This window comes from Trichechus manatus, unplaced genomic scaffold, assembly GCF_000243295.1.
Source record: "Trichechus manatus latirostris isolate Lorelei unplaced genomic scaffold, TriManLat1.0 scaffold00128, whole genome shotgun sequence".
In the NCBI taxonomy this organism is placed as follows: Eukaryota; Metazoa; Chordata; class Mammalia; order Sirenia; family Trichechidae; genus Trichechus; species Trichechus manatus.
Window position 1 is genome coordinate 6,764,789 of NW_004444064.1, and position 25,342 is coordinate 6,790,130.

General features: G+C 50.4%; 1 protein-coding gene across 1 annotated transcript in view; it reads right to left on the bottom strand.

Moving 5' to 3' along the window:
- PDE9A (phosphodiesterase 9A) overlaps window positions 1–15,753 on the bottom strand; it is a 152,526-nt gene extending 136,773 nt beyond the window's left edge. The window contains exon 1 of the mRNA XM_004384867.2: window positions 15,685–15,753. Within this exon, the coding sequence (XP_004384924.1) occupies window positions 15,685–15,753 (69 nt within the window). The remainder of the gene's footprint in view (window positions 1–15,684) is intronic.
- Between the last annotated feature and the right edge of the window lie 9,589 nt (window positions 15,754–25,342).

A 25,342-nucleotide genomic window follows, 5' to 3' on the forward strand; every position in this document is an offset into this window, starting at 1 on the left:
GACACCGCAGACCCCAGCGGGACCCGGAGCATCCCAGGGGGGCTGACTCCTCGCTGTACCAGCACAAACACCAGGGACCTCAGAGCCCCCAGGCCCTGGGGAGACCGTGGGGGAAGACTTGGGAGGGGTGGTGTTGGGTGGAAGATGAGCTGGAGGAAATGGGGCATGCGGCCCCATACTGTTACCACCATTTTCAGAGTGACACACGAGGGGGTCGGGAGCGGGTGTGCAGGCAGAAGGAGGCAGAACATGTTTGAAGTTCGGAACGCCAGCCTGTGTCTAGCCCACACCCACCAAGCCCATTCCCAGGAAACCCCATGAAAATCGGGTGGTGACGATAAGGGGCTTGAAACTTTGGGCATCTGGGGGAGCAAAGCCTGAGGGGTGACCACCAAGTCTGACCAAAGGGGGGCCAGCTGTAGCCCCTAACCTCACCAGCTCTGCCGCCACAGTGTCATCCCTTCTCCACTCCTTGAAGAGCTATACTGCTTCCCTTGCTCCCCATGAGCCTTGGGTTACATTGCAGGTGTACACGTGTGCATTCATGCATGTTCATGCATGTGTATGTACATGACTGAGCACGCACGCATGCATGTCTGCATGTTCATCCATGTGTGCTTGTGTTCACGTGTTTGCATGTGTACATGCCCGTGTGCCTGCCTGTGCATGGATGTGCGAGTGTGCACGTCCTATCTGACGGCAAGCCTCTGCTCCTTGAGGCTGTGCACCCATCCTAATCACCTTTATCGTCCCTGTCCTCCCAGCATTGGTTCAAGAAGTATTTCCTGAGGAAATTCCCCTCTCCTACATGCCCTTCCCATTCACCCCTTTGCCTCCTTGTAGGAAGCACCTCTCAAAACCCTCGTTCTTTTGAATATGACAGACTGTCTCCATCACGAAGGCACAGACGCCATCCCCCAGCTCCTCTATTTGGGGTTCAGCCTTCAGAACCAAAAAAAAAAAAAAAGCTGCTGTCAGTACTCTGACTCACGGCAACCCCATGCGTGTCAGAGTAGACTCACGGCGACCCCATGTGCGTCAGAGTAGAACTGTGCTCCGTAGGGTTTTCAATGGCTTATTTTTTGGAAGTAGGTCACCAGGCCTTTCTTCTGAGACACCTCCGGGAGACTCAAACCGCCAACCTTTGGGTTAGCAGCAGAATGCATGAACACTTTTCACCACCCAGGGACTCCAGCCTTCAAAACACTCCATGCTAACTGGGACTGAGGTACTGTTATGGATTGAATTGTGTCCCCCCCAAATGTGTATCAACTTGGCTAGGCCATGATTCCCAGTATTGTGTGATTATCCACCATTTTGTCATTTGATGTGATTTTCCCATGTGTTGTAAATCCTACCTCTATGATGTGCATGAGGCAGAATTAGAGGCAGTTATGTTAGTGGATAACATTGCAAAGAATGGAAATCCCAGAACACTTAATTGTGCTCAAGAGGAACCCGTACGTAGATCAAGAGGCAGTTATTGGAACAGAACAAGGGGATACTGCATGGTTTAAAGTCAGGAAAGGTGTGCGTCAGGGTTGTATCCTTTCACCATACTCATTCAATCTGTATGCTGAGCAAATAATCCATGAAGCTGGACTATAGGAAGAAGAACAAGGGCATCAAGATTGGAGGCAGATGCATTAACAACCTGCATTATGCAGATGACACAACCTTGCTTCCTGAAAGTGAAGAGGACTTGAAGCACTTACTGATGAAGATCAAACACTACAGTCTTCAGTATGGATTACACCTCAACATAAAGAAAACAAAAATCCTCACAACTAGACCAATAAGCAACATCATGATAAACAGAGAAAAGACTGAAGTTGTCAAGGACTTCATTTTACTTGGATCCACAATCAACACCCATGAAAATCAAATGATGCATTGCATTGGGCAAATCTGCTGCAAAAGACCCCTTTGAAGTGTTCAAAAGCAAAGATGTCGTTTTAAGGACTAAGACGCACCTGACCCAAGCCATGATGTTTTCAATCGCCTCATATGCATGCAAAAGCTGGACAATGAATAAAGAAGACCGAAAACGAATTGATGCCTTTGAATTATGGTGTTGGTGAAGAATGTTGAATATACCATGGACTGCCAAAAGGACAAACAAATATGTCCTGGAAGAAGTACAACCAGAATGCTCCTTAGAAGTGAGGATGGCGAGACTTCGTCTCACATACTTTGGACATGTTGTCAGGAGGGATCAGTCCCTGGAGAAGTACATCATGCTTGGTAAAGTAGAGGGTCAGTGAAGGAGAGGAAGACCCACAATGAGATGGACTGACACAGTGGCTGCAACAATGGGCTCAAGCATAACAATGATCATGAGGATGGCACAGGACTGGGCAGTGTTTCGTTCTGTTGTACATACGGTTGCTATGGGTCACAACTGACTTGATGGCACCTAACAACAAAAACACGTTAATAAGACAGGACTCAATCTACAAGATTAGGTTGTGTCTTGAGTTAATCTCTTTTGAGATATAAAAGAGAGAAGCGAGCAGAGAGACGGCGACCTCCTACCACCAAGAAAGCAGAGCTGGGAGCGAGCGCATCCTTTGGACCCGGGGTTCCTGTGCTGACAAGCTCCTTGACCGGGAAAGACTGGTGCAAAGACCTTCCCCCAGAGCTGACACAGAGAGAAAGATTTACCCTGGAGCTGGCACCCTGAATGTAGATTTTTAGCCTCCTAGACTGTTAGAGAATAACTTTCTCTTTGTCAAAGCCATCCATTTGTGGTATTCCTGTTATAGCAGCACCAGATGACTAAAACAGACACTTACTGGGATGGTGGCTCTGCACCAGGTGGGCTCCAGGTCCGAATCTCCAGGACTTGGAACGTCAATGCCTTCCCTCGCTTTCTCAAGAGTCATATTCCCCGCAGCTTCCTGCGTATGTTCTAAGCTTTGGGTTTTCTGTTATCCACAATGATGGTACGGTGTTTGAGGCTTACACAGAAGCTTCACTGAGAGATTGCAGAGTATATCTGACCACTAATTTTTTTTAAAATTTTACTGTGGTAAAATATATACAACATTTGCCATTTCAGCCATTTTTCCATGTAAAATTCAATGACATTAGTTACATTCACTATGTTGTACAACCATCATCACTGTCCATTTCCAAATGTTTCCATCACCCTAAACCGAATCTCAGTGCCCTTTCAGCAATAATGCCCTTTCTTTCCTCCCCCGAGTCCCTGCTAACCACTAAGCTACTACTGTGTCTCTGCATTTGCTTATTCTAGAGATTTCATATAAGTGGGATCATACAATATTTGTCCTTTTGTGTCTGACTTCACTTCACCCAGCATCACGTCTTCTAGATTCATCCATGTTGGGCATGTATCATTGGAACTTCATTTCTCTTTCTGGCTGAAGAATACTCCATTGTATGGATTTACCACATTTTGTTTATCCATTCATCCACTGATGGACACTTGGGTTATTTCCACCTTTTGACTATTATGAATAATGCTGCAATGAATATTTGTACACAAGTAATGACCAGTAATTTTTGAACCTTTAACCACCACTCCAATCTTGCCTTTTCCCCTGTGAGACTTACATAACACAACTCGGAGGAGAATCTCTTAGGAGTTGTTCCCCAAAGCACTCGTGGGAAAGTGATTCCAGTGCCACCCGCTGCCTCTGCCATGCAGTTAGCCTTTAAATAAATGAAGCTCTGGGTTAGCTGTTACTGAGGAGATAAATTCTAGGTAGAGGGAGTGTGGCAGTTCTCTCGACGATAATGTCAAATGCACTGCCTCTTTTTTCTGTTATTTGTAAGACTATAAAAGTTTTAAAAATTCCTCAAAGGCAGAAGCTGTGCGGATACGGACAGCCTGAATCACCAAGCTCTGTTAACTGTTCTGCTTGCAAAATAAATCATCACAGTGTGCAACTGGTCACAGTGATGGAAAATGGTCCCCGACATGAGCAAAGCCCGTCTGGACCTGTCCTAGTCACTCTTAAATCTGGTCTTTGGTGAAGCCAAGTTGTCCTGGAGGACGACAAGGTGACAGCTTAAACTGAGTGGCAACTTTCTGGGCTAAAGCAGGGAGGAACCTGGGTGGTACAAATGGTTAACATGCTTGGCTGCTGACTGAAAGGTTGGTAGTTCAAGTCCACTCAGAGCCACCTTGTAAGAAAGGCCCGGCAATCTGCTTCCAAAAACTCAGCCATTGAAAACCCTACGAGTCACGACAGAATATTGTTAGATACAGTGCTGGAAGATGAGCCCCCTAGGTTGGAAGGCACTCAAAATACACAGTGGCCGCCAATAATGGACTCAGACATACCAACGGTTGTGAAGATGGCAGAGGACTGGGCAAAGTTTCATTCTGTTATATGTGAGGCCGCCATGAATCAAAGCCGAATCAGCAGCAGCTAACAACCATTGCAATTACATTATAATGTAAGAACATAAGAAGAATGGTTAATGTGATCCGCTGCTAAATGAAAAGTTGGAGGTTTGAGTCCACCCACAGGTGCCTTGGAAGAAAGTCTTGGCAATCTACTTCCAAAAAATCAGCCACTGAAAACCCTATGGAGCACAGTTCTACTGTGACACATGTGGAGTCACCATGAGTTGGGGTGGACTCGACAGCAACTGACTGGGAAACTGAGGAGAGTTTGGCTGTGACACATCCCGCTGACTGACCTCACGCTCTCCAAGCGCAGCTTGTTCCGATTGCAGGGTTTATTTCGCCTGCAAAATTATGAAGTGCTGGTGGGTATCACTCCCATCCCCTCCAGCAGAGGGAAATGAACCTCACGCCTGAAAGCCCTAATGCAATCGGAGAGCACGCGTGCGTGTAGCTGGGATGCTGAGAGAAGACACTTAATATCAGGGCTGCTCATTGTATTTCATCTCCAAGCCTGCCTGCGGCTGAGTGGGCCTCCCTCCCTGCTTGTTCATGGCGGTGCCCACAGAGCCCCATCTCTCTCCACATGCTGCTCTGAAACAGTGGAGGGGGGAAATGAGAGGCATGTGTAGGAAAATGGGTGAAGGAGGGGTTAGCCTGAGAAATGCTGAGTCCCAGTGTGTCATGGGACCAAAAGCACAGGCAAGGCTGAGCTGGCCCTCCATTCTGGCTGCCCAGCTGGCCAGCCAGACACACGGCCCTGTGCAGGGAGTGGCTGCAGAGAGTGGCAGTGGGGATGCCCATGGCCACCCACCAAAGTGGGGGCGCAAACCTGGGGGTCTCAGCAGGGCCCCCTCAACCAGGAACGGAGACCCCAAAACCAAAAACCAAACCCTTTGCTGTCAAGTCAATTCCAACTCATAGCGACCATACAGGACAGTGTAGAATGGCCCTATAGGGTTTCCAAGGAGAGGCTGGTGGATTCGAACTGCAGATCTTTTGGTTAGCAGCTGAGTTCTTAACCACTGAACCACCAGGGCTCCCATGGGGATCCAGCCTTAAATCCATGACATGGATAAATAAATTATAAATAAAAATAATCATAATGACATTTATAGAGCACTCAGCATGTATAGGTGCCCCGTTAAGCACTTCACACATATGAACTCATTTAATCTTCCGATAACCTGTGAAGGAGACGCTACCTTCATCCCCACTTCACAGATGAAGACACTGAGGCACAGAGAGGTAAGCAACTTGCCCAGTGAGGTCACACAGCTACTGGGTTCAAACCCAAACAAAGTTGGCCCAAACTCTATGCTCTCAACCCTGACGTCATATTGCCAACAAATGAACTCAGTGTAATTGAGTCTGCCCCCCGTATACCGCTCTTCCGTATACCATCATCCTTCCTAGGTTAAGACGACTATGACCCAGACAAAGGGGGAGGGTCTGAGGGAACACAAAGTTTTTCAGAAGACCCATAATACATCCATTGCAAGAGGTCTGCACTTTGCAAACTGGGGACATAACAGGAAAATGATTGAAGTCTAAAGAAATCAGGTCGAGAATATAAAGCAAATGGAATGCGACGTTCTCGCTCTTCTTGTAATAATCTTGGCTGAGAGCTTCTGCTATGGGTGAGTACTCCCGTTGGGTGGTTAGCTGGGGGATTTGGGGAGGAGACAGGATAGGTAGCTGTAGGGGAGGGAGGGAGCTGGCAGATGGGGACGGGGTCAAGGCAGGTAAACTCCACCCTCAACTGCAAAGATTTTGTTGCGATGGGAAATGTTCTGGAGCCATCTTGAAGGCCACTGATGCATTTATATAATGACGCGCAGTATGGCGAGACCCTAATGTACCTCAAAACAGGTGCCATATGCTTTTTCACTCCTGCAGATGGCTCTTTAGGGGCACTGGTTGTTCAGTAGTCCCCAGGAAGGGGACCAGGCAGGGGACAAAAAGGATAAGAAAAACGTCCTTATGCTGAAAGCGGACAGTGATGGTTCAGCGGTAGACTTCTCGCCTCCTCTTCAAGAGACCAGGGTTCAATTCTCAGCCAATTCCCCTCAAGTGCAGCCACCCCGTGCCTGTCAGTTGAGGCTTGTGTGTTCCTATGATGCTGAAGAGGTTTCAGCAGAGCTTCCAGAGGAAGATGGGACTAGGAAGAAGGGCCTGGTGATCTACTTTCCAAAACTAGCCAATAAAAACCTTATGGATTACAATGAGAAACTCTGGTGGCATAGTGGTTAAGAGCTATGGCTGCTAACCAAAAGGTCAGCAGTTCAAATCCATCAGGTGCTCCTTAGAAACCATATGGGGCAATTCTACTGTGTCCTCTAGTGTTGCTATGAGTCGGAATCGACCCAGGGGCAACGGGTTTAGTTTTGAGTTTTGGGATCACAAAGGTACAATCCGCAACTGGTGCAGGACTGGGCAGTGTTTCCTTCTGCTGTGCACGGGATCACCATGAGTTGAGCGCCATCGACCGCAGCTAACAACACCTTAAACTCTCTTTAGGTGTGCACTTTCTCAAAAGCTGGCAATGCACACACCAAACCACAGAAGCAGGAGGAAAACAGCCTGGTGAGCTGAGCAAGGGGCTGTGGCCTGTGTCTTGGCCTCGTTCCAAGCCAGGCCGCGGTCTCCGGGACCCACATTCCTTCTCTGGAAGCAGAAAGGATGCCATGCTCAGGGGCGGGTTTCTAAGCCAGCAGCTTCTCCTCCTGTTGCCTGTCCGGCTGAGAAGAGAGAATGCCAAGGACACGGGAGAATCTTTGTCTGGGGCAGAACCAGCGGGCAGGCAGGCTACTGTCCACCTTGAGGTCCCTGCTCATTCTCTGGGGACTCTCTAAGCCCTCCTTGCCAAGAGACCTTCTCCAATTGCTCAGACCTAGTGCGGCCGGCCGGGACACCTGCAACCAGGTAAGCGAGTGATAGGATAAGAAGGGGGTTGCATGGTGGAAGAAGCCGTGTGGCAGGTGCTCTCATCCCCCAGGCAGCAAACGCAGGGTGGGGCGCTGAGACTCAGCCTCCCCGGGACCCAAGGCTATGGGTGGCTGGCCTCTGCTCAGCTCCTGCTGGCCTGTGCCCAGAGGCAACCCGTCTTGGCACTGGGACCCACCCATTGGCCGGTTCACAGAGCTTCTGACCAGGATGCCACACCCTTCCTCTGCCCTTGTGTTCTTTCCTGGCCACGGGGGCTCTCTCTCACAGCTTCTGACGCAGGGGGGCTCTTGGGGAGCCCACGGCCTCAGGGGTGGAGGCTGTGAAACGGAGTCCAAAAGGCGCAGCTTCCCCTAGACCAAGATGAAGGGGCCGGGGCAGTGGGAGCCCGGGGTCAGGCGCCTCGGCACGGCCTTCCTCCTTGTGGTCATTTCTAGTTCGGATTCACACAGGGCTCATGGGAGTGTCGGAACAAGGGACACGAAGGTGCCTGCCAGGTCCAGGGCAGCGGACCTAGCGCTGCCGTAGCAGAAATACCAGAAATGGGTATTTTTAAAGAACAGAAATTTATTGTCTGACAGTTTAGGAGGCTAGAAGTCTGAATTCAAGGCACTGGCTCCAGGGGAGGGCTTTCTCTCTGTCTGCTCTGGGGCAAATCTTTGCCCCTTGGCGATCTCCATGTGGCATCTTTCTCTCGCTCGTTTTGCTTGCTCGTCCCTGTATCTAATCTGCTCTTTTTATATCTCTGGAGGGATTAGGTTTAAGCCCTGCACTGATATGGCCTCATTAACATAACAAAGGAAACGCTATTCCCAAACGGGATTATATGCACAGGTATAGGAGTTAGGATTCCAACATATATTTTTTGTGGACACAATTCAGTCCTTCACAGGGACCGAGGCGGGGGGCGGGGAGTGGCATTTCTGCAGCTTCCCCACGTGCCCAGCCTGCTTGAGGCACCTTACGAGTGTCACTTAGCATCATCTGCACAGCCACCCATGGGGTGACACTACCGCTTCCGCTCACAGAGGGGACATGTTGGCCTGAAGCGGTGATGTGACTGGCCCAGGTTTTGCAGCTGGCACAGTACCTCCCTGCCCCAGCACCACGCTCTCACCTCTCTACGGGACAGCCAGCCCCTCCGAGACAGGGCCACGCTGCATCAGGTGTGAGAAGTATCTATGTCATTAACTGTCAACACTGATGACATCAGGGGTGGTGTCCCAGCCTCCGGCCACCCCCTCCAAGACCCGTGGCTGTTGGAGACGTCTGATTGAGAGGCTTGCAAGCAAAAACACGAAAACAAATACAAAAACACAGTGCCATCAAGTGGACTCCAACTCATGGCGACCCCACGTGTTACAGAGTAGAACTGCTTCTTGGCTGTGATCTTTATGGAAGCAGATCGCCAGCTCTTTCTTCCATGATGCTGCTGGGTGGGTCTGAACCATCAACTTTAGGTTCGTAGTTGAGTGCAAACTGTTTGCGCCACCCAGGGACCTTCTGAGAGGCCCGTAGACCCAGCATATAGAAGAATAGCAGCTCCACAGCTTCTCAGCGCCCTGGGGCTAGAAGCAGGGAAAACGGCTGGAGGCCAAATGCAGAGGGACCAGGTTTCCACACGGTCTTTATTAGGACAGACTCTCCTGTAGTCAGGCACGTAATAGCGATTTGCTGGTTGAAAAAGAAACAAAACCACAAAGGTGACGGGAAATTGGACAAGGGAGATGGGTGATTGTTCCCCATCAGAATTAATGTAATCAACGTCACTGAATTGCACAGGGAAAAAATGTTGAATGAGCACACTGGGTTATATAGGAAACCATGGTGGCATAGTAGTTAAGAGCTACGTCTGCTAACCAAAAGGTTGGCAGTTTGGATCCACCAGGCGCTCCTTGGAAACCCTATGGGGCAGTTCTCCTCTGTCTTATAGGGTCACTACGAGTCGGAATCGACTTGACAGCAACTGGTGTGGTTTTTTTTGGTTTTGGGGGTTATGTATTTTTACCACACACACGCGCACACACGCGCACACACACAATCAGCCACGCTCTTGCTTATTTTCACAGCCCCGCTCCAGCCTAAGTGGAGACATGGGGGCCATCGCAAGCCCGGGGTCTGGGTGGAAACACAGCCGGAAGTCAAAGTGCTCCCGGCTCCTCCTCCCCATCACACCACCCCCACTGGAAACCCCGAACGGGTGTGGGATGATCCCCGTCTCTAACTTCCCTGGTTGGAATTAATTTATATTATTGTTTCCATATCTGTTTGAGGATCATAAGTTATAAACATGTAAGAGGCAGATAAAGGGATTAACTATAACTGGCGAAGACACCCAGGAGAGCTGCTGTCCTCATGGCAATGAGGGGGACGGAGCAGCAGTGCCCAGGACGAGAGAACCTGAGATGGGTCAGCCTTGCCCGCGGTATAAACCAAAAAACCAAACCCATTGCCATTGAGTTGACTCTGACTAATGGTGACCCTATGTGTTACAGAGTAAACTGCTCCATCGGGTTTTCTTGGCTGTAATCGTACAGAAGCTGATTGCCAGGCCTTTCTTATGCGGCACAGCTAGATGAGTTGGAACCGCCAACTTTTTGGTTGGTTGTTGTGCCAGCTATATAGCCCTGAGTTAGAAATGAGCAATGCTTTATCCAGCCAGCAGAAGAGCGTGGGGTCCAGCAAGTGCACACATTTTAAAGTCAAAGAAAAATTCATTTCGACTCTGCTGGGTGGCGGGAACAGACACATTCTAGGAGGGTGGCAGAACAGCTGGACAAGGCCCAGGTGGACTCTTCAAAAACAGGAAACGAGAATCACCCGAAGAAAGAGGCGCTCGCTGGAAACACCTGCTCGTGTGTGTGGCAAAAGGTGGAATCACTGAAGGTACAGGGTCCCGAAGTCCCACGGACGACACAGGGCCCGAGGCAGGCAGGAGAACCCAGGAGAAATGGGCAGCGTGGACGGAGGTTTCCTGGGCTGGAAGGGCTGCAGAGGCCGGGGACATCCAGGCCAGGAGAAACATCACAGGGGAGGCGACAGCAGAGGTTAGGGACCAGGCAGGTCTGGAGGGCCAAGTGCCAGCTTCAGAGAAAGTGCCACATGGTCAACTCCATGGGGACAACCTTGCTCCCAGTCAGAACAGGACCAGGCTGGGCCAGAGGCCGGAGCACCATAAGTAGACCAGGGCAGACCTCCAGACAGCATCTGAATGCAAAGGCATGGCTCAAGGCAGAAGGGGCAGTCCTAGGGCCAGCTCACCACGGAGGGGAAACCATAAGCCCTGGGAGCCATCTTTGCTACATTTTTAGCAACTTTCCCATATACCCACCGCCCCCCCTTTGGCTTTTCTCGTGTGTTTCCTTGTTTTAGAGTAGAAACAGCTTAGAGAACCTAAAACCAAAAAAGCCAAGCCAGCTGCTGTCCAGTTGACTCTGACTCATGGCGGCCCCATGTGTGTCAGCGTACAACCGTGCTCCATAGGGTTTTCAATGGCTGATTTTTCTGGAAGTAGATCGCCAGGCCTTGCTTCCAAGGCACCTCTGGGTGGACTCGAACTTCTAACCCTTTGTTTAGCAGCCGAACGTGGTAATCATTTGCACCACCAAGGGACTCAGAAAAACTCAAGTGGCTGTTGATTTATTAAGACCTGGGTTCCAGGCAATGAGCAAGCTGGAATAAAGACACAGCACTCAGAGGGCTGAGGGTGGCCCTGGCAGAGAGTGAAGACAAGGGCCCTTGTCTTGACGGTGCCACTAGGCCCAGGGAGACTGCACCAATGGGATGGTTCCTCTCAATGATTCTCTCAAGCTTTTGGGCATCAGCACTGCCTGGATGTGGCTCTCCCCAAACCCAAGCCGAGGGCTGGGCCGAAGGTTCTGGAAGCCCTCATTCTGGGTTCATTCGGAAGGATGGCAAACCCAAGCCAAGTGTACCACCTGGAAGGAGCCCCCCAAATCCCCTGATGCCAAGTGCATCCCAATCAACCCTGTCACCTCAGGCATTGCAGCTCAGCGCACCTTTCTCTGAGCAGGCTAGGGAAAAACTCATGTGGGCAAAGGGAGTGGATGTCCAGCTTTTATAGTGGGGTCTTTCTGGAGCAGGCATTCCCAACTCTTCAGGTTTGGGGACCCCTGGTCCCACTCCCTCCATCTCCTCCTTCCAAAGCCCACCTGAAGGATCAGATGCAGGGGAGGGTGCGGGTTCACCTGGTGCCAGAGGTGGCGAGAAAAGAGGGACAGCAAGCCCTTATTTTCGCTCCCCGGGAAGCAGAGGAGCAACTGGTGGGGGCCAGGTGTGCAGAGATGCTGCCTGCTGGGGGAAGCTGTTCCCCTGACCACGCAGCAGTTCCTAACCTAGAACATTCCATTCGCTGCCCAGTCTGTGTAAAGGGCTCCTTCCCCACAAAGCCTGTCTTCATGGAGGAAGGGAAACCTATTCCCCAGGCCTTACGTGGGGACGCCCAGGGCTCTCCCGCCCAGCCCCAGGCCCTGCCGTGCCCCTGCGCCATCACAGTGAACCCTGAAACAATGGCCGATGAGTACTATTCCTGCCCCTGGGGCCACGCCAGTGCTTGCCTCAGGCCACAGGGGCCAGTCTGAAAGTGGTCACCGCTCGCTGGGCACTGAGCATCCTGAGTGTCACCCTCACACTGGGTCCCAGACCTCAGCCCGTAGTCGGTGCTCACCAGACACTTTTCGGGAAACTATGTGGTTCACCTTATTCTGCTTAATTCTTGCAACAAGTTGTACTACTATCATCCCCATTTCACAGCTGAGCAAACAGTGGCTCACAGAGGTTAAGTCCCCAAACCATGGGCACAGTGAGGATACGTGGAGGGGTTGGGAGTGGGACCTCGGTCTTCAGGGCCCCAGGGAACACGCCTCCGGCCACCCGGAGCCCTGTGCAGACTCAGGAAGACGGGCCGCCTGAGCCTTCCGAGGCCCCTCTGCACAAGCTCCAGCAAAAGCCCCAGGATGGGAAACTGGTCTATCATGGTGGCATGTGGATCCCCCAAGCCCCCACGGCTGGTCCCCACTTTGCACCCTGGGCAGGTGGTGTGACCCTGTATGAGCCTGGAGTTTTCTTCTTGTAAAAAAGGCATTGAATCAGCTGCCAAGGAAGCCAAGGTGGTTTCTCTAAGTTGCTTGAAATTCTCATCATCGGCCAGTCCCCAGGCAGGGGATACGCTCCCTCGTGCTTCCAGCCCCTTCCCGGTCGCCAGCTTTAGCCCTTCCCCCGATGCTCGGCTGGAGCAGAGGCCATCTGCAGAGGGCGCTGTTTTGCTTGTTTTCTTCCCTTTCCCATCTTTCCACTTGCTGAGGGTAGGATGAGATGACCAGCTGTGGGGTGACCGAGGGACAAGGAACATGGTGCAGGAGGCTTCGACTCCCCTGTACCATGACCGACAGTCAGGCAGCATGACAACACAGGTGGCAGAAAGGTTTGCCGCCTTCTCCTTGGAAAGGTCCTTGGATGACGCAAACGGTTTACGCTCAGCTACTAACCTGAAGACAGGCAGCTTGAACCCACCCAGCGGCACCACAGAAGAAAGGCCTGGCGATTTGTTTCCGTAAAGATTAGAGCCAAGAAAACCCCATGGTGCACAGTTCTACTCCGACACACATGGGGTCGTCATGAATCGGAATCGACTCAACGGCCACTGGTTTTTTGGGTTTCGCCTTGGAAAGCAACGTGGGTTTGTTTCCATAACCTTCAATGGGAAGGAGACGGGATGGGTACAAGGGAGGGAGGAGAAGTCTGCGTGCTGGGAACTGGCCTCAGAAACCCAGAGCCTGGGGCTTTAAGAGGAGACACAGGGATGACAGCAGTCCCGAAGTGTCTCGGCTGAGAAACACCGAGTCCACAGTGCTGTGGGTGTGGAGGCTGTGAGGGAGTGAGGGGGTCGTTTTCAGCACGTACTGGAAGCCCCTAGCGGCCCAGCTCTTAACCAGGGGCTAAATGCCCAGCTCTGCCTGCCCCAACAATGTTGAGAGCAGAGGGCAGAGGGCAAGGGCAAGGGCAAGGTCAAGAACAGGCAGTAAAAGCTGTAGAGAGGGCAGAAGTGTAAAGACCACGGTTTGCCTCCTCCCCTATTTGTATCAGTTAAAGAGTGTTTATGGAATAGTGAGAGAATCCAGCCCCTTGTGTTTCCTGCATTCCAGGACTATTTACATTATCTCCTTGACTTCTGCCTGCAATCTAGAAAGCTTTTATCAGGATTCTTGCTAATATCACTGATGTCTAAGAACTGCCGGCTTAGAAACGCCACGGAACAAGAAGGAACTCGCTCAAGATGTCAGGAAGTGGGGAGCTGTGATTCAACATCAGATTCTCCCCCTCCCGAAGCCACGTCCTTCAGTCCCACACGCAGGAGCCCAGCTTCTCCCAGGACCAGGCTGCAGGACTGCCTTCTGGGAGGCCAGCCCTACTTGGTCTGTCCACGGTGACGACCACCTGCCCGCCCGCAAGGACGGCCGACTGGCCAGACCCAGCCCTCCCCTCTACCCTCTCGAGCCCAGCTCTCCCACGTCCCACCCACTGCCACGTAAGTGTCCCTGGGAGATCTTCAGGAAGAACCTGGGAAAGGGCTGGCTTCTGTTTCACCTAGTGACAAAGTCTTATCTCACCTCTTTAGAAAGAAAAACGAGAGGGAGTCTGATAAATTCTCCTCTGGTGGAGTGGGAGAAGTGGGATGTGTATGTGTGTGAGTGTGTCCCTGTGTCTATGAGTGAGTGTGTGTGCCTGTGTGTGAGCGAATATGTGTGTGCGGGGGTGAGTGTATCTCTGTGTGTGTCTGTGTGTGCAGGAAAATATTCATCAGGTTCCCCCCACCACCTTCCTTCCTCTGTGGGAGAATGGAGGTTGTTCAACTCCTGGCAGCCCAGATGCCCCGTCCTGGGAACCTGGTCTAGTCCTGTGTCTGCCGTCCACCAGTGCTGATGACATGAAAGATGTGGACCACCTGACATGGGTGTTCCCAGCTCCAAGTTACCTGCCTTTATTGAAGCTGGTTATAGGAGGGAAGGAGTCCCTGGGTGGGGCCAAGGGTTCACACGCTCAGCTGCTAACAGAAAGGCCTGCCGATCTGCTTCCGAAGCCTCAGCTTCTGACACACAGGGTTCGCCAGGAGTTGGAATAGGCTCCACAGCAACCAGTACCGGTTACGGGGGGTGGGAGGGAGGTCTGTACTTTTCATTTCATGAAATCAAGCTTGGGAATGGGGCAAGGGGTGGTTGGTGGCTTGACTCTCTCCGCCTCTGAGACCCAGGGACCCCAGCCTGCTGGTGCCACTCTGAGGCTGTCTGGGACATCTCCCCCCTTGCCTCCTTCACTTGGGGCGGCTCCTTGGGCAGCAAGGTGAGAAACAGCAGTTTTACGACATCCCTGAAAAGCCCACCTCTGCCTAGGAGCAATGTCCTCAGGTGAGCTTTTCCCCAGGGATTTAGGGGGTGGGGAGCGAAAGGGCCCCCCACCAGCTTTCCTGTTGCCCCTACCCCAGTCCGAAGTCAGGGTCCCGGACGCTCTGGACCAGAAAAGAGGCTTAGAAGGGAGGCGCCACAGACAAAGGGGTCTGCGCTGGACGCCTCTCCTACGGGACACAAGTTGGTTAGGGACACAGGACTTCATACCTCCAAAGAGGAAGGCAGATGAAGCGCAGAATGGGACCAGCGACCACCACAGCCTCCGGGGAGGGGGGCGGGCCGGAGGCAGACTCTCCGGGAGAGGTCAGCGCTGACCCCCTGCGGGACCGGGACGCCACAGGGCGGCGACTAGCTCTGTGCTGGCTCAGTCCCGCCCCGCAGCACCTGCTCCGGACCAATGCACAGCGAGCGGCGGCCGGGACCCCCTCGGTGGTCGGTAAACGCGGGGCTGTCCAGCAGGCCCGCCCCCGGCTCGGGGGAGGGGGAGGTCCGCTCTCGGGGGCGTCTCACCGGAAATTAAAGGCTTTACGTGACAGCCGTGAATGTAAAAATCCCAGCCTCATGCGGTTTTTAAAAAGAAAGCTCTGCCCACGAAACGGAAAAAAAAAAAACCCTCCCCTCGCGTGGCGCACCTTTTCCATGGGACCACGGTGGGAGCCCCAGCGTGGGGACACCTGCCCCGTAGCTCCCCCAGCCGAAGTTGTCCGCGCGTGGCGCGCGGCGCAGGAGGCCGCAGCCCAGGACCTACCGATGCGCCGACGGACTCACGGACAGGCGGCCTTCCCCCCACCCCCTGCGCCCCGCCGCCGCGTCGACCTCAGGGCGCAGCCATCCGAGAGTGGGGACTTGGGGGGCGCCGCAGGCTGGGCACAGCGTGGGGGGAGGCAGAGCGGAGGCGAGGAGGAGGAAGAGGGGGGAGGAGGGGGAGGGGGCTACCTTCTGGATGCGGCCATCGATGTCCAAGTAGATGGCCTTGGGCCGGTAGCTGGAGGAGCCGGAGCCCATGGTGCACCGAGCGGCTGCACTTGGACTTTTCGCGTACTTTCTCCCTGCCAGCCGCGGGTCGGGAGGGGGAGGGGAGGGAGGAGGCGCGGGCGGGGGCAGGACGCGGCGACCAGCCAACCGGAGCGGGCCGCCAACGCCGCGCGCCCGAGCGCACCGATGCCACCGCCGCGCGCCGCCTCCTCCTCCGGCCGCCGGGGCTCTGGCGCCCCCGCCGCCGCCTCCCTCTTCTCCCGCTCCCTCCCTGCGCGCCCTCCTCCTCTCTCCTCGCTCTCGCACCCTTCTCTCCCGCCCTTTCTCCTCCTCCCTCTCTCCCTTCCCCCTCCCTCTCTCTCTCCTCTTTCCATTCAATACCTTCACCCAGCCCCCAACATTTGGGCACAACCCCCTTTGACTCCTGATGCCTTGGGGAGAGCAACAAATCAGCCTCCCACTGCCCTCTGGACAGATTACTATCGCGACCCACCTTGGTCACCTTCCCACCGTTGGGCAGTCATCCGCAAGCTCCGGGCTGAGAATGGGGCCCCCGGGCAGCCGGCCGTGGTTGGTGCCCGAAACTACGCCCCAGTTAGCAATAGGAAAATTCCCCTCGGATGCGTCCCTCCCTGCTGGGATTGTCACGGTAGCTTAATTCAAACAGGAAATGGATAAGTTCCTTCTCATTCGCCCTGTCATCCCCCCAAGCTTTGTACATGCCAGGGAGTGACAGCCAGCTGCAGTGAGAGCTGAAATGGCAGTTTTATGTCTGTCCTTAATGTAGCTAGCGGAGGCCGACCCAGCCACAAAGTAGCTACTGGGTTCAGCTTGTCAACCCTCCTCCCTGGCTCCTTTGTGAATTGCAGCCCGGAGTGTGGGAAAGCCAGGAGCGAAAAGAAGTGACTTCAGGTGTCTTCCGACTGGTAGGTCGCAGTGGGAGTGGCCTTCGTGGTCCCCTGTTCTCAGTGGGGACAAGTTGAGGGAGTAGTCAGTGCGTGTAGGGTGCTCAGTGCCCGCTGCTTTGGAAGTGGAGGTCGAAACCAGCCGGGACAGTGCCCTGATGGTCTAGTTCTAAATGCACTCCAACCACCACTTTCCATCTGTCAGGTGTCTGCCTGAGAATACCTGGTGTCCACCGACTCCTCCCTAACCTGGGGCTCCTCCTTTGGCGGCCTGTGGGGCCGACCCCATGGCCAATGGTCACTGTTCTTCCCTTCCCTGGCCATGCCGGCTGCCCCCTGGTGGACAGCCACTGCCTTTACAGACTCCTCCCCTGGAACCCTGGTGAAGGCTGGAGGCCTGGGAAAGTGAGAATTTCAGGAGCAGGCATAGCTCCCTCCTGTCCATGAGGGTGAGTCGTCATTGCTAGATGTCCTCAGCCTTTGGACAGCCCCCATGCCACTTTTTGTCCCCCATGCTGGATCTGGCACTGCTCTCATGGAGGGGAAGAGGATCTCCAAGAAAGATGGCGGTGGTTTGACCACCTTGGCCCACACCTCCAGGGTCTCTGGATGGTGCAAGTGGTTAAACACTTGCTATTAACCAAAAGTTGGCAGCTAGAACTCATCCAGAAGCACCTTGGAAGACAGGCCTGGTAATCTGCTTCCAAAAGTTCACGGCCATGAAAACCCTATGGGCACAGTTCCACTCTGACACACGTGGGGTCCATGGCAACTGGTTTAGTTGGGCCCATAGCTTGGGTTCCATTAGTTTTTCTTTGCAAGTGACGGGGGCTTGAAGGGAGCTGCCTGGAGGGCTTTGAAGGTAGGGGCGAACCCAACTGGGGGATTACAGTTGGCCACCTGACTCATGACTGTGATAATACGCCTGCAGAAAATTCTGTGAAGCACTATTACTATGGTTCAATTTCGTTGTCAAATGCTCTGGAGCCCTTGAGCTAGTCCAGTGGCCTCGTTCTTGGTGTTGCCTGTGCTGCTAGCATGGCGTCCTCACAGCCTACTAATTCTCCACTCTTTATCGTCTCCTTTCGTAGTCTTCTCAAATCATTTCCTCCTGAACCAAAAAAAAAAAAAAAAAATTCAAAAAACCATTGCCATTGAGTTGATTCCAACCCATAGCAACCCTATAAGACAGAGTAGAACTGGCCCATTGGGTTTCCTAGGCTGTAAATCTTGATGGAAGCAGACTGCCACATCTTTCTCCTGTGGAGCGACTAGTGGGTTTGAACCATTGATCTTTCATTTTGCAGCTGAGCCCTTAACCTGTGGCACCAGGGCTCCCATTTCCTGCTAGATCCCCAGAAAGATGAGGGCCCAAACATGGAGTGTGACTCTGCAGGGTGACTTAGCAGAGATAGAAGGGTGCAGTTGCATGACGCTGTGGGTACCCCACGCCCTGACCTGGTGTCCTCATTCAGGCCTGGTTGGCTCTATATTCTGAATAATAATCCTTCTTATAATTATTTTACATTTAACATCTCAACTCTCAGGAGACAGACAAGACTGCTGTATGATGATATTTAATCTACCAGACAGCCACTGGAGCCCCAAAGAGGAGACATGTGCTATTATTCCATTTCTGTATGGAGCTACGGTTCTTCTGTTCATCAACAATTCCGTTACTGTGTGTTGGGTGCTGTTCTAGGGACTGGGGACCTGGTAGTGAAAAAAAAAAAAATTCCTGCCCCAGGTGCAAGATTCCCGAGTGGTGCAAATGGTTTACTCCCAACTACCATTCAAAGGGTTGGTGGTTCAAACTTACCCAGCAGAGCTATGGAAGAAAGGCCTGGCGATCTGCTTCTGTAAAGATTACAGCCATGTAAATCTTATGGAGGGCAGTTCTACTCTGTAACACGTGAGGTCACTATGAGTCGGAATTGAAACAATGGTGGTGGGTTGGTTTGGTGTTGGGTACTGTTCTAGGTCCTGGGGACACAGTCGTGAGCAAAATAAACAAAAATCCCTGCCCTTGAGCAGCTGGCATTTCAGTGGGGTGGACAGACAAGAAACAGGATAAAGAAATACAGCATGCAGCATTGCTAGATAATAATTAGTGCAAAGAGGAAAAATCGTGCGGGGGAGGGGGAATACAAAAGGTGGCGTGTGGGCGAGGAAATTTTAGAAGGGTGGCCAGGGAGAAGGTCACATAGCAGCGACAACTGGAAGGAGGTGAGAGAGCAAGGAGACTGTGCTCACTGAGGGAAGAACCTTCTAACAAAGTGTCCTCTCCACGCACCCCACCCACCATCAAGGCCCTGAGGCTGGAGTGAAGAGAAGGAGTGCGCAGTTGGGGGACAGTAGTGGGAAGTGTGATCAGAGGTGATGGGCTGGCAGAGACTCTTGTCAGTCATATAAGTAACTTGACTTCCCTTTGCAGGGTGTTGAACAGAGGAGGGATACGGTCTGGCTTGGGTTTTAACAGGATCCCCCTGGCCACTAGGTGGAGAATGGGCTGAAGGGGGCAGGGCCGTCACAGGGTGATGGGTGAGGAGGTCGTTGGAATAATCCATGGAGACACAAGGGTGGCTTAGACCAGGGTGGTGAGAAGTGATTGGACTCTGAGTCCAGTTTGGAAGCTGTTTGGATCTTTCATGCTGCTCCTTTCTTTTTTTTTTTTCTGGAAATATTACTTACTTATTATTACTGTTAGTAAGTTCGGTCAAACTCAAGCTTAAGCTTGATTGAGTTTCAAGACGGATTGAGGTCAAACAGCTCCAATTACCCTCTTCTCTGACTGCAAAAAAGAAAAAGAAGCCATATACCTTTTCTTTTCTTTTTTTCCCCTATTCCTCTCTCCCCCCTGCCCCTGCTAACCACTAATCTACTCTGGTCTATATGTATTTGCCTATTGTAGATATTTCAAGGCCAATTGCTAGAAAAGGATATAATGTTTAGTAGAGGACCAACAAAAACAAGGGAAACCCTCAATGATATGGATTGACACAACAGCCACCAGCAATGAGCTCAAACATACCAACGATCATGAAGATGGCTCAGGACCAGGCAATATTTCCTTCTGTTAGACATAAGGTCACTGTCGTAGGCTGGGTTCTCTAGAGAAGCGAAACTAGTAAAGCATATAAATGTACATATAGAGAGATTTATGTCAAAGAAACAGCTCATGCAGTTGTAGAGGCTGGAATGTCCCAAGTCTGTGGATCAGGATAGAGACTTCTCCAGATTCACGTAGCTGCAGGAGCTGGCAAACCCAAGACTGGCATGTCAGAAAGCAGGGCTCTTGCTCACAGGCTGTGAATATTGACAAATCCCAAGACTGGAAAGCAAGACCACAAGGCTTCTCCTGATTCACGTAGCAACAGGGGCTGGCGAACTCAAGATCGGCAGTTTGGAGAGCAGGGCTCCACTCACAGGCTGTGAAGATCAACGAATCCTAGGATCAGCAGATAAGTTGATAGCTCAAGTCCCAAAAACCAGAGGTCAGACGAAAAGGAAGCAGCCGCAGGATCCAGAGTGAGCAAAAATCCAGAACGTCTCCTTATATTTGGATGCAGGCCACACCTCCAAGGAAACTCCCTTTCACCTGATTGGCTATTCACAACAGATTCCGTCATTGGAGTGATCACATATAAACACTGAGAATCGTGGCCCAGCCAAGTTGACACACAATCTTAATCATCACAGTCACCATGAGTTGGAGCCGACTCAATGGCAAATAACAGCAACAACAACAAATATTTCATATGAAAGAGATCATACACTATTTCCTATTGTGTCTGACTTGCTTCACTCAGCAGGATGTTTTCAGGGTTCATCCATGCGGTGGCATGTATCAGAACTTTATTACTCTTTATGGCTGAGTCATATTCCATTGTATGTACAGGCCACATTTTGTTTATCTATTCATCTATGAATGGACACTGAGTTGTTTCGACTTTTGGCTGTTGTGAATAATCTACTTGTTTCTTACACTGGCATTATTTCTACTCTCGGCTCTCCTTCCCTTTCATATAATGTAGTTCAACCTGAATATATGCTCCTTCCCCCTGGACGGCCCCTTTGGGGAAGGTTCTGGAGCCAGCCTCACTTGGTGCTCTCCATCCCTCTCCTCCGCACCCACCACATCAGCCCAAGGGGATCCCTGGCATCCTTAACCTGCACATACTGTTCTTGGCCTGCCCAACAGGTGTGCAGCCAATGTGAGTTCTTTGGAATTAAGATAAAAATGAGAGAATCCCCTGTCTCTGCCGACTGGGCTAGGGACTGGCTGAGGAGCCCTGGATCAGGGGCATGGGGCAGAGTTGTGCAGACCTATGGGTCTTTGGAGAACTTGTGGACTGAGTTATCATAATCACAGAGGAAGTTACAGGTAGGGGACTTTCGAGCTGCACCTCTGAGCATGAGATCCGGCCCTGCATTTCCCAGGGAAGATTGACAGGAGAAGCAGGTCCTGGAGGTGCAGAGCCAGTGCACTTGGAGAGCTTCTGCATGGGCTGCAGTTCCTTCTGGTACCTTCCAGCCTGCACATGGGCTCACGCCTGTATGCAGAACTCACGGTGTAATTTTATCAAAGAGGAAATTCAAAGAAGGCATCAGAGCTGAGTGGAAGATTCTAGGGGTTGAGCCATGAAGAAGGGCCTAGATCACAGGATGGAATACTGGCTGCTGGTTCTGGGGTCTATGCCAGCTCACCATCTGCAGCAGGAAAGAGGAAAGGACCAATGAGAAGGAAGAGAGAAGTCTGCACCTGTCCTCCAATGGGCTTTCTCCTGTGAGCTGAGATGGAGAAGAAAGGTTGGAGTACTCGGTAAAAGTCTAGAGGTGTACCCAAAGGCATAGAGAGGGCCAGAGCCAGGCAGAGCATCTTGCCCTATGACCAGCAGCTCCCAGGTGCTGCTCCCAGCGGCAGCTCCCAGCATCAGCTCCAAGAGGCAGTTCCCAGCAGCCCACAGGACTGGGTGGGTGAAAGAAATGGGTCTGGGGGCTGCTGCCACACTGGCATCCTGGGGAGGGGGGTATCCTCAGGTTGAATTGGTATTCTCATGTTTTAATGACTTGTCTGAAAAGAATCCAATTGCCTCCTATGCCAACTCTTCTGAACCAGGGGGGACAAAATCAAATTGCCAAACAAGAAAAGCATGTTAAGTGCCTATATCATACAAGGAACTGAGCAGGAGTTTGATAAAGGGGTTTAGAGTACACCGTTCTTATTGTTGGAGCCCTGGTGGCACAGTAGTTAAGACGTTGGCTGCTAATAAAAGATTGGTAGTTCGAATCCACCAGCCACTCCTCGGAAACCCTAGGGGGAAGTTCTACTCTGTCCTGTAGGGTCGCTATGAGTTGGAATGGACTTGACAACAATGGGTTTTTTGTTCTTGTTGTTGTCAGGTGTCTTCGAGTCGGTGCCAACCCATACCCCACGTGTAACAGAACAAAATGTTGCTCAGCCCTGCGCCATCCTCACAATAGTAGGTATGTTTGAGCCCATTGTTGAAGCCACTGCGTGAATTCATCTCATTGAGGGTCTTCCTCTTTTTCGCTGACCCTCTGCTTTACCAAGCATGATGTCCTTCTCCACGAATTGGTCTCTCCTGATATTATGTCCAAAGTAAGCAAGATAAAGTCTTGCCATCCTCACTTCTAAGGAGCATTCTGGATATACGTCTTCCAAGACAGATTTCTTCATTCTTCTGGCAGTCCATGGTATAGACAATATTCTTTGCCAACACCATAATTCAAAGGCATCAATTCTTCTTCAGTCTTCCTTATTCATTGTCCAACTTTCACATACATGTGAGGCGATCGAAAATACCATAGCTTTGGTCAGGCACACGTTAGTCCTCAAAAAGACATCTTTGCTTTTTAAGATTTTAAAGAAGTCTTTTGCAGCAGATCTGCCCAAAGCAATACATTGTTTGATTTCCTGACTGCTGCTTCTATGAGTATTGATTATGGATCCAAGTTAAATGAAATCCTTGACAATGTCAATATTTTCTTTGTTTATGATGATGGTGCTTATTGGTCCAGTTGTGAGGATTTTTGTTTTATGTTAAGATGTAATCCATATTGAATTCTGTAGCCTTTGATCTTCACCAGTAAGTGCTTCCAGTCCTCTTCACTTTCAGCAAACAAGATTGTGTCATCTCCATGTTGCAGGTTGTTAATGAGTCTTCCTCCAATCCTGATGCTTCGTATACTAGACTGTGGAAACACTTTAGGGGGAGGATTAAACAAAATTAACAAACCAGTGTCTTAGTTATCTAGTGCTACTATAATAGAAATACCACAAGCGGATGGCTTTAATGAAGAGACATTTATTCTCTCAGTCTAGTAGGCTACAAGTCCAAATTCAGGGTGTCAGCTCCAGAGGAAGGCTTTCTCTCCCTGTCGGCTCTGGAAGAAGGTCTTTGTCATCAGTCTTGCCCCGGTTGAGGAACTTCTCAGCACAGGGACCTGAGTCCAAAGGACGTACTTTCTCCTGGCTTTTATTTCTTGGTGGTATGAGGTCCCCAACTCTCTGCTCACTTCCCTTTTCTTTTATCTCTTGTAAGATAAAAGGTGAAGCAGGCCACACCCCAGGGAAACTCCCTTTACACTGGAACAGGGATGTGACCTGAGCAAGGGTGTTACATCCCACCCTAATCCTCTTTAACATAATCTAATCTTGCCTCATTAACCACAGGCAGAGATTAGGATGAAAAACACATGGAAAAATTATATCAATCACAAAATGGAGGACAACCATACAATACTGGGAATCATGGCGTAACCAAGTCGGCAGATATTTTTGGGGGGACACAATTCAATCCACGACAACCAGCCAGAGGTAAGGTGCTTTACCTTCTGAAAGTTTGACAGTTGCAGTTTTGGAGGATTCAGCCCGGTTTATATAACGAGAAGGAACACTCCATAAGCTGCTCTCAGTCTCTGGAGAAGCTGTTTGGCAGGACGTGTCAAGAGGTAGGGGAAGGGTATGACCTGTATGACCTTTGCCTCACTGTCGTAAACTGTGGTACGAAGGGAGGAGAGAAAAGAAAGCTTACACAAAGACAACTACCACCTTATCAGTTTTAATAGTATTTGATTTATACACACATCGACTTGTATCTCTTTATTGCTCTGGTAGTTACAAAATTTTTAGTAGTTGTAAATATTTCCAACACTATAGCAGAACAGATCAACCGAACACTGTCACACTTGCTTGCTTTGGACAGGTCATCAGGAGGGATCAATCTCTGAAGGAGGACATCATGTTTGGTGAAGTAGACGGCCAGCCATGGTGAAGGAGACCCTTGGTGAGATGACTTGGCAGAAGAGCCACAATGATGAACTCAGACATGCTGGCGATTGTGAGTTCTTAGTTATCTAGCGCTGCTGTAACAAAAATACCACAAGTAGGTGGTTTTAATGAATAGAAATTTATTTCCTTACAGTTCGAGAGGTTACAAGTCCAAATTCAGGGCACTGGCTCTAAGGGAAGGCTCTCTCTCTCTATAGGCTCTAGGGAAGGATCTTTGTCTCTTTCACCGTCTATAGCCCCAGCGTTCCTTGGCTCCTTGGCAATCTCCACGTGACATCTATTTTCCTCCATTTCTTCTTGCTTTTCTATGCTGCTCCTTATATCACTCAGAAGCGACTGAATTTAGGACGTACCTTACACTGATATAGCCTCATTAACATAACACAGAAAACCCTATTCCCAAAAGGGATTACATCCAGAGGTATAGGGGTCAAGACGCCAACACATATTTTTTGAGGACACAATTTAATCCATAACAGTGAAGATGGCACAGGACCGGGCAATGTTTTGTTCTGATGTACTTAGTATCACCATGAGTCAGAGTGCACTTGATAGCAGCTAACAACAACAACATCCAGGTCAGAAAGTGGAGATCTACTACCTTGTTATTTGTTCGCTGTCTAATGGCTCCCTGAAGTGTATGTTCTCTCACCCATTAAGCCATTTCCCTAAATGATGGACATCCAGATTTTCCCAATAATTTGCTGTTGTAAACAACATAAAAACACCCCTGCATACATCCCCTTTGGCATTTGTGCTACTGTTCTGTAGAGCTGATTCTTGGAAGTATGATTTCCTGGTTAACATGTATGCACAGCAAACATTTTGAGTTTGCTGAATTGCTCCCCTAAATGGTTATACCAATTGTACTCCCATCATCAGAAAATGAGAGTTTCCTTTTACCACACTCTCAACAAAATAAGATAGACTTAATCCTGGTTGGTTTTTATGATCTAATGAGAAAAAATATCTTATTTTAATTTGCAGTTTTATGTTTATAAGTGAGATGGAACATCTTCTGTGTTTGTTGGCCATTTGTGTTTTTCCAGTGAATTTATATTTTTTGCCCTTTGATCTGTTTTTAAAATATTTTTATTATTGATGTTTATTAGCTCTTTATATATAAAGGATACTAACCCTTTGTGTGTTATTTATTTCACAAATATTTTCTCCGTGTCTGTGGATTATCTTTTAACTTCATTCATGATATCTTTATAATGTGACTTTACATGTTTAAATAATCAAAACTACAAATTTTTCTTTAGGTATTCTGGATTTCTTGTCAGTTTAGAAAGGAGGTATCATTTATAGTAGTAGAAAAATAAAAAAGAAAGAAAGAAGTGGCCTAAATTCCTGAAGATTTTTGTTGCTGGTTGCTGTTGAGTTGGCTCGGACTCAT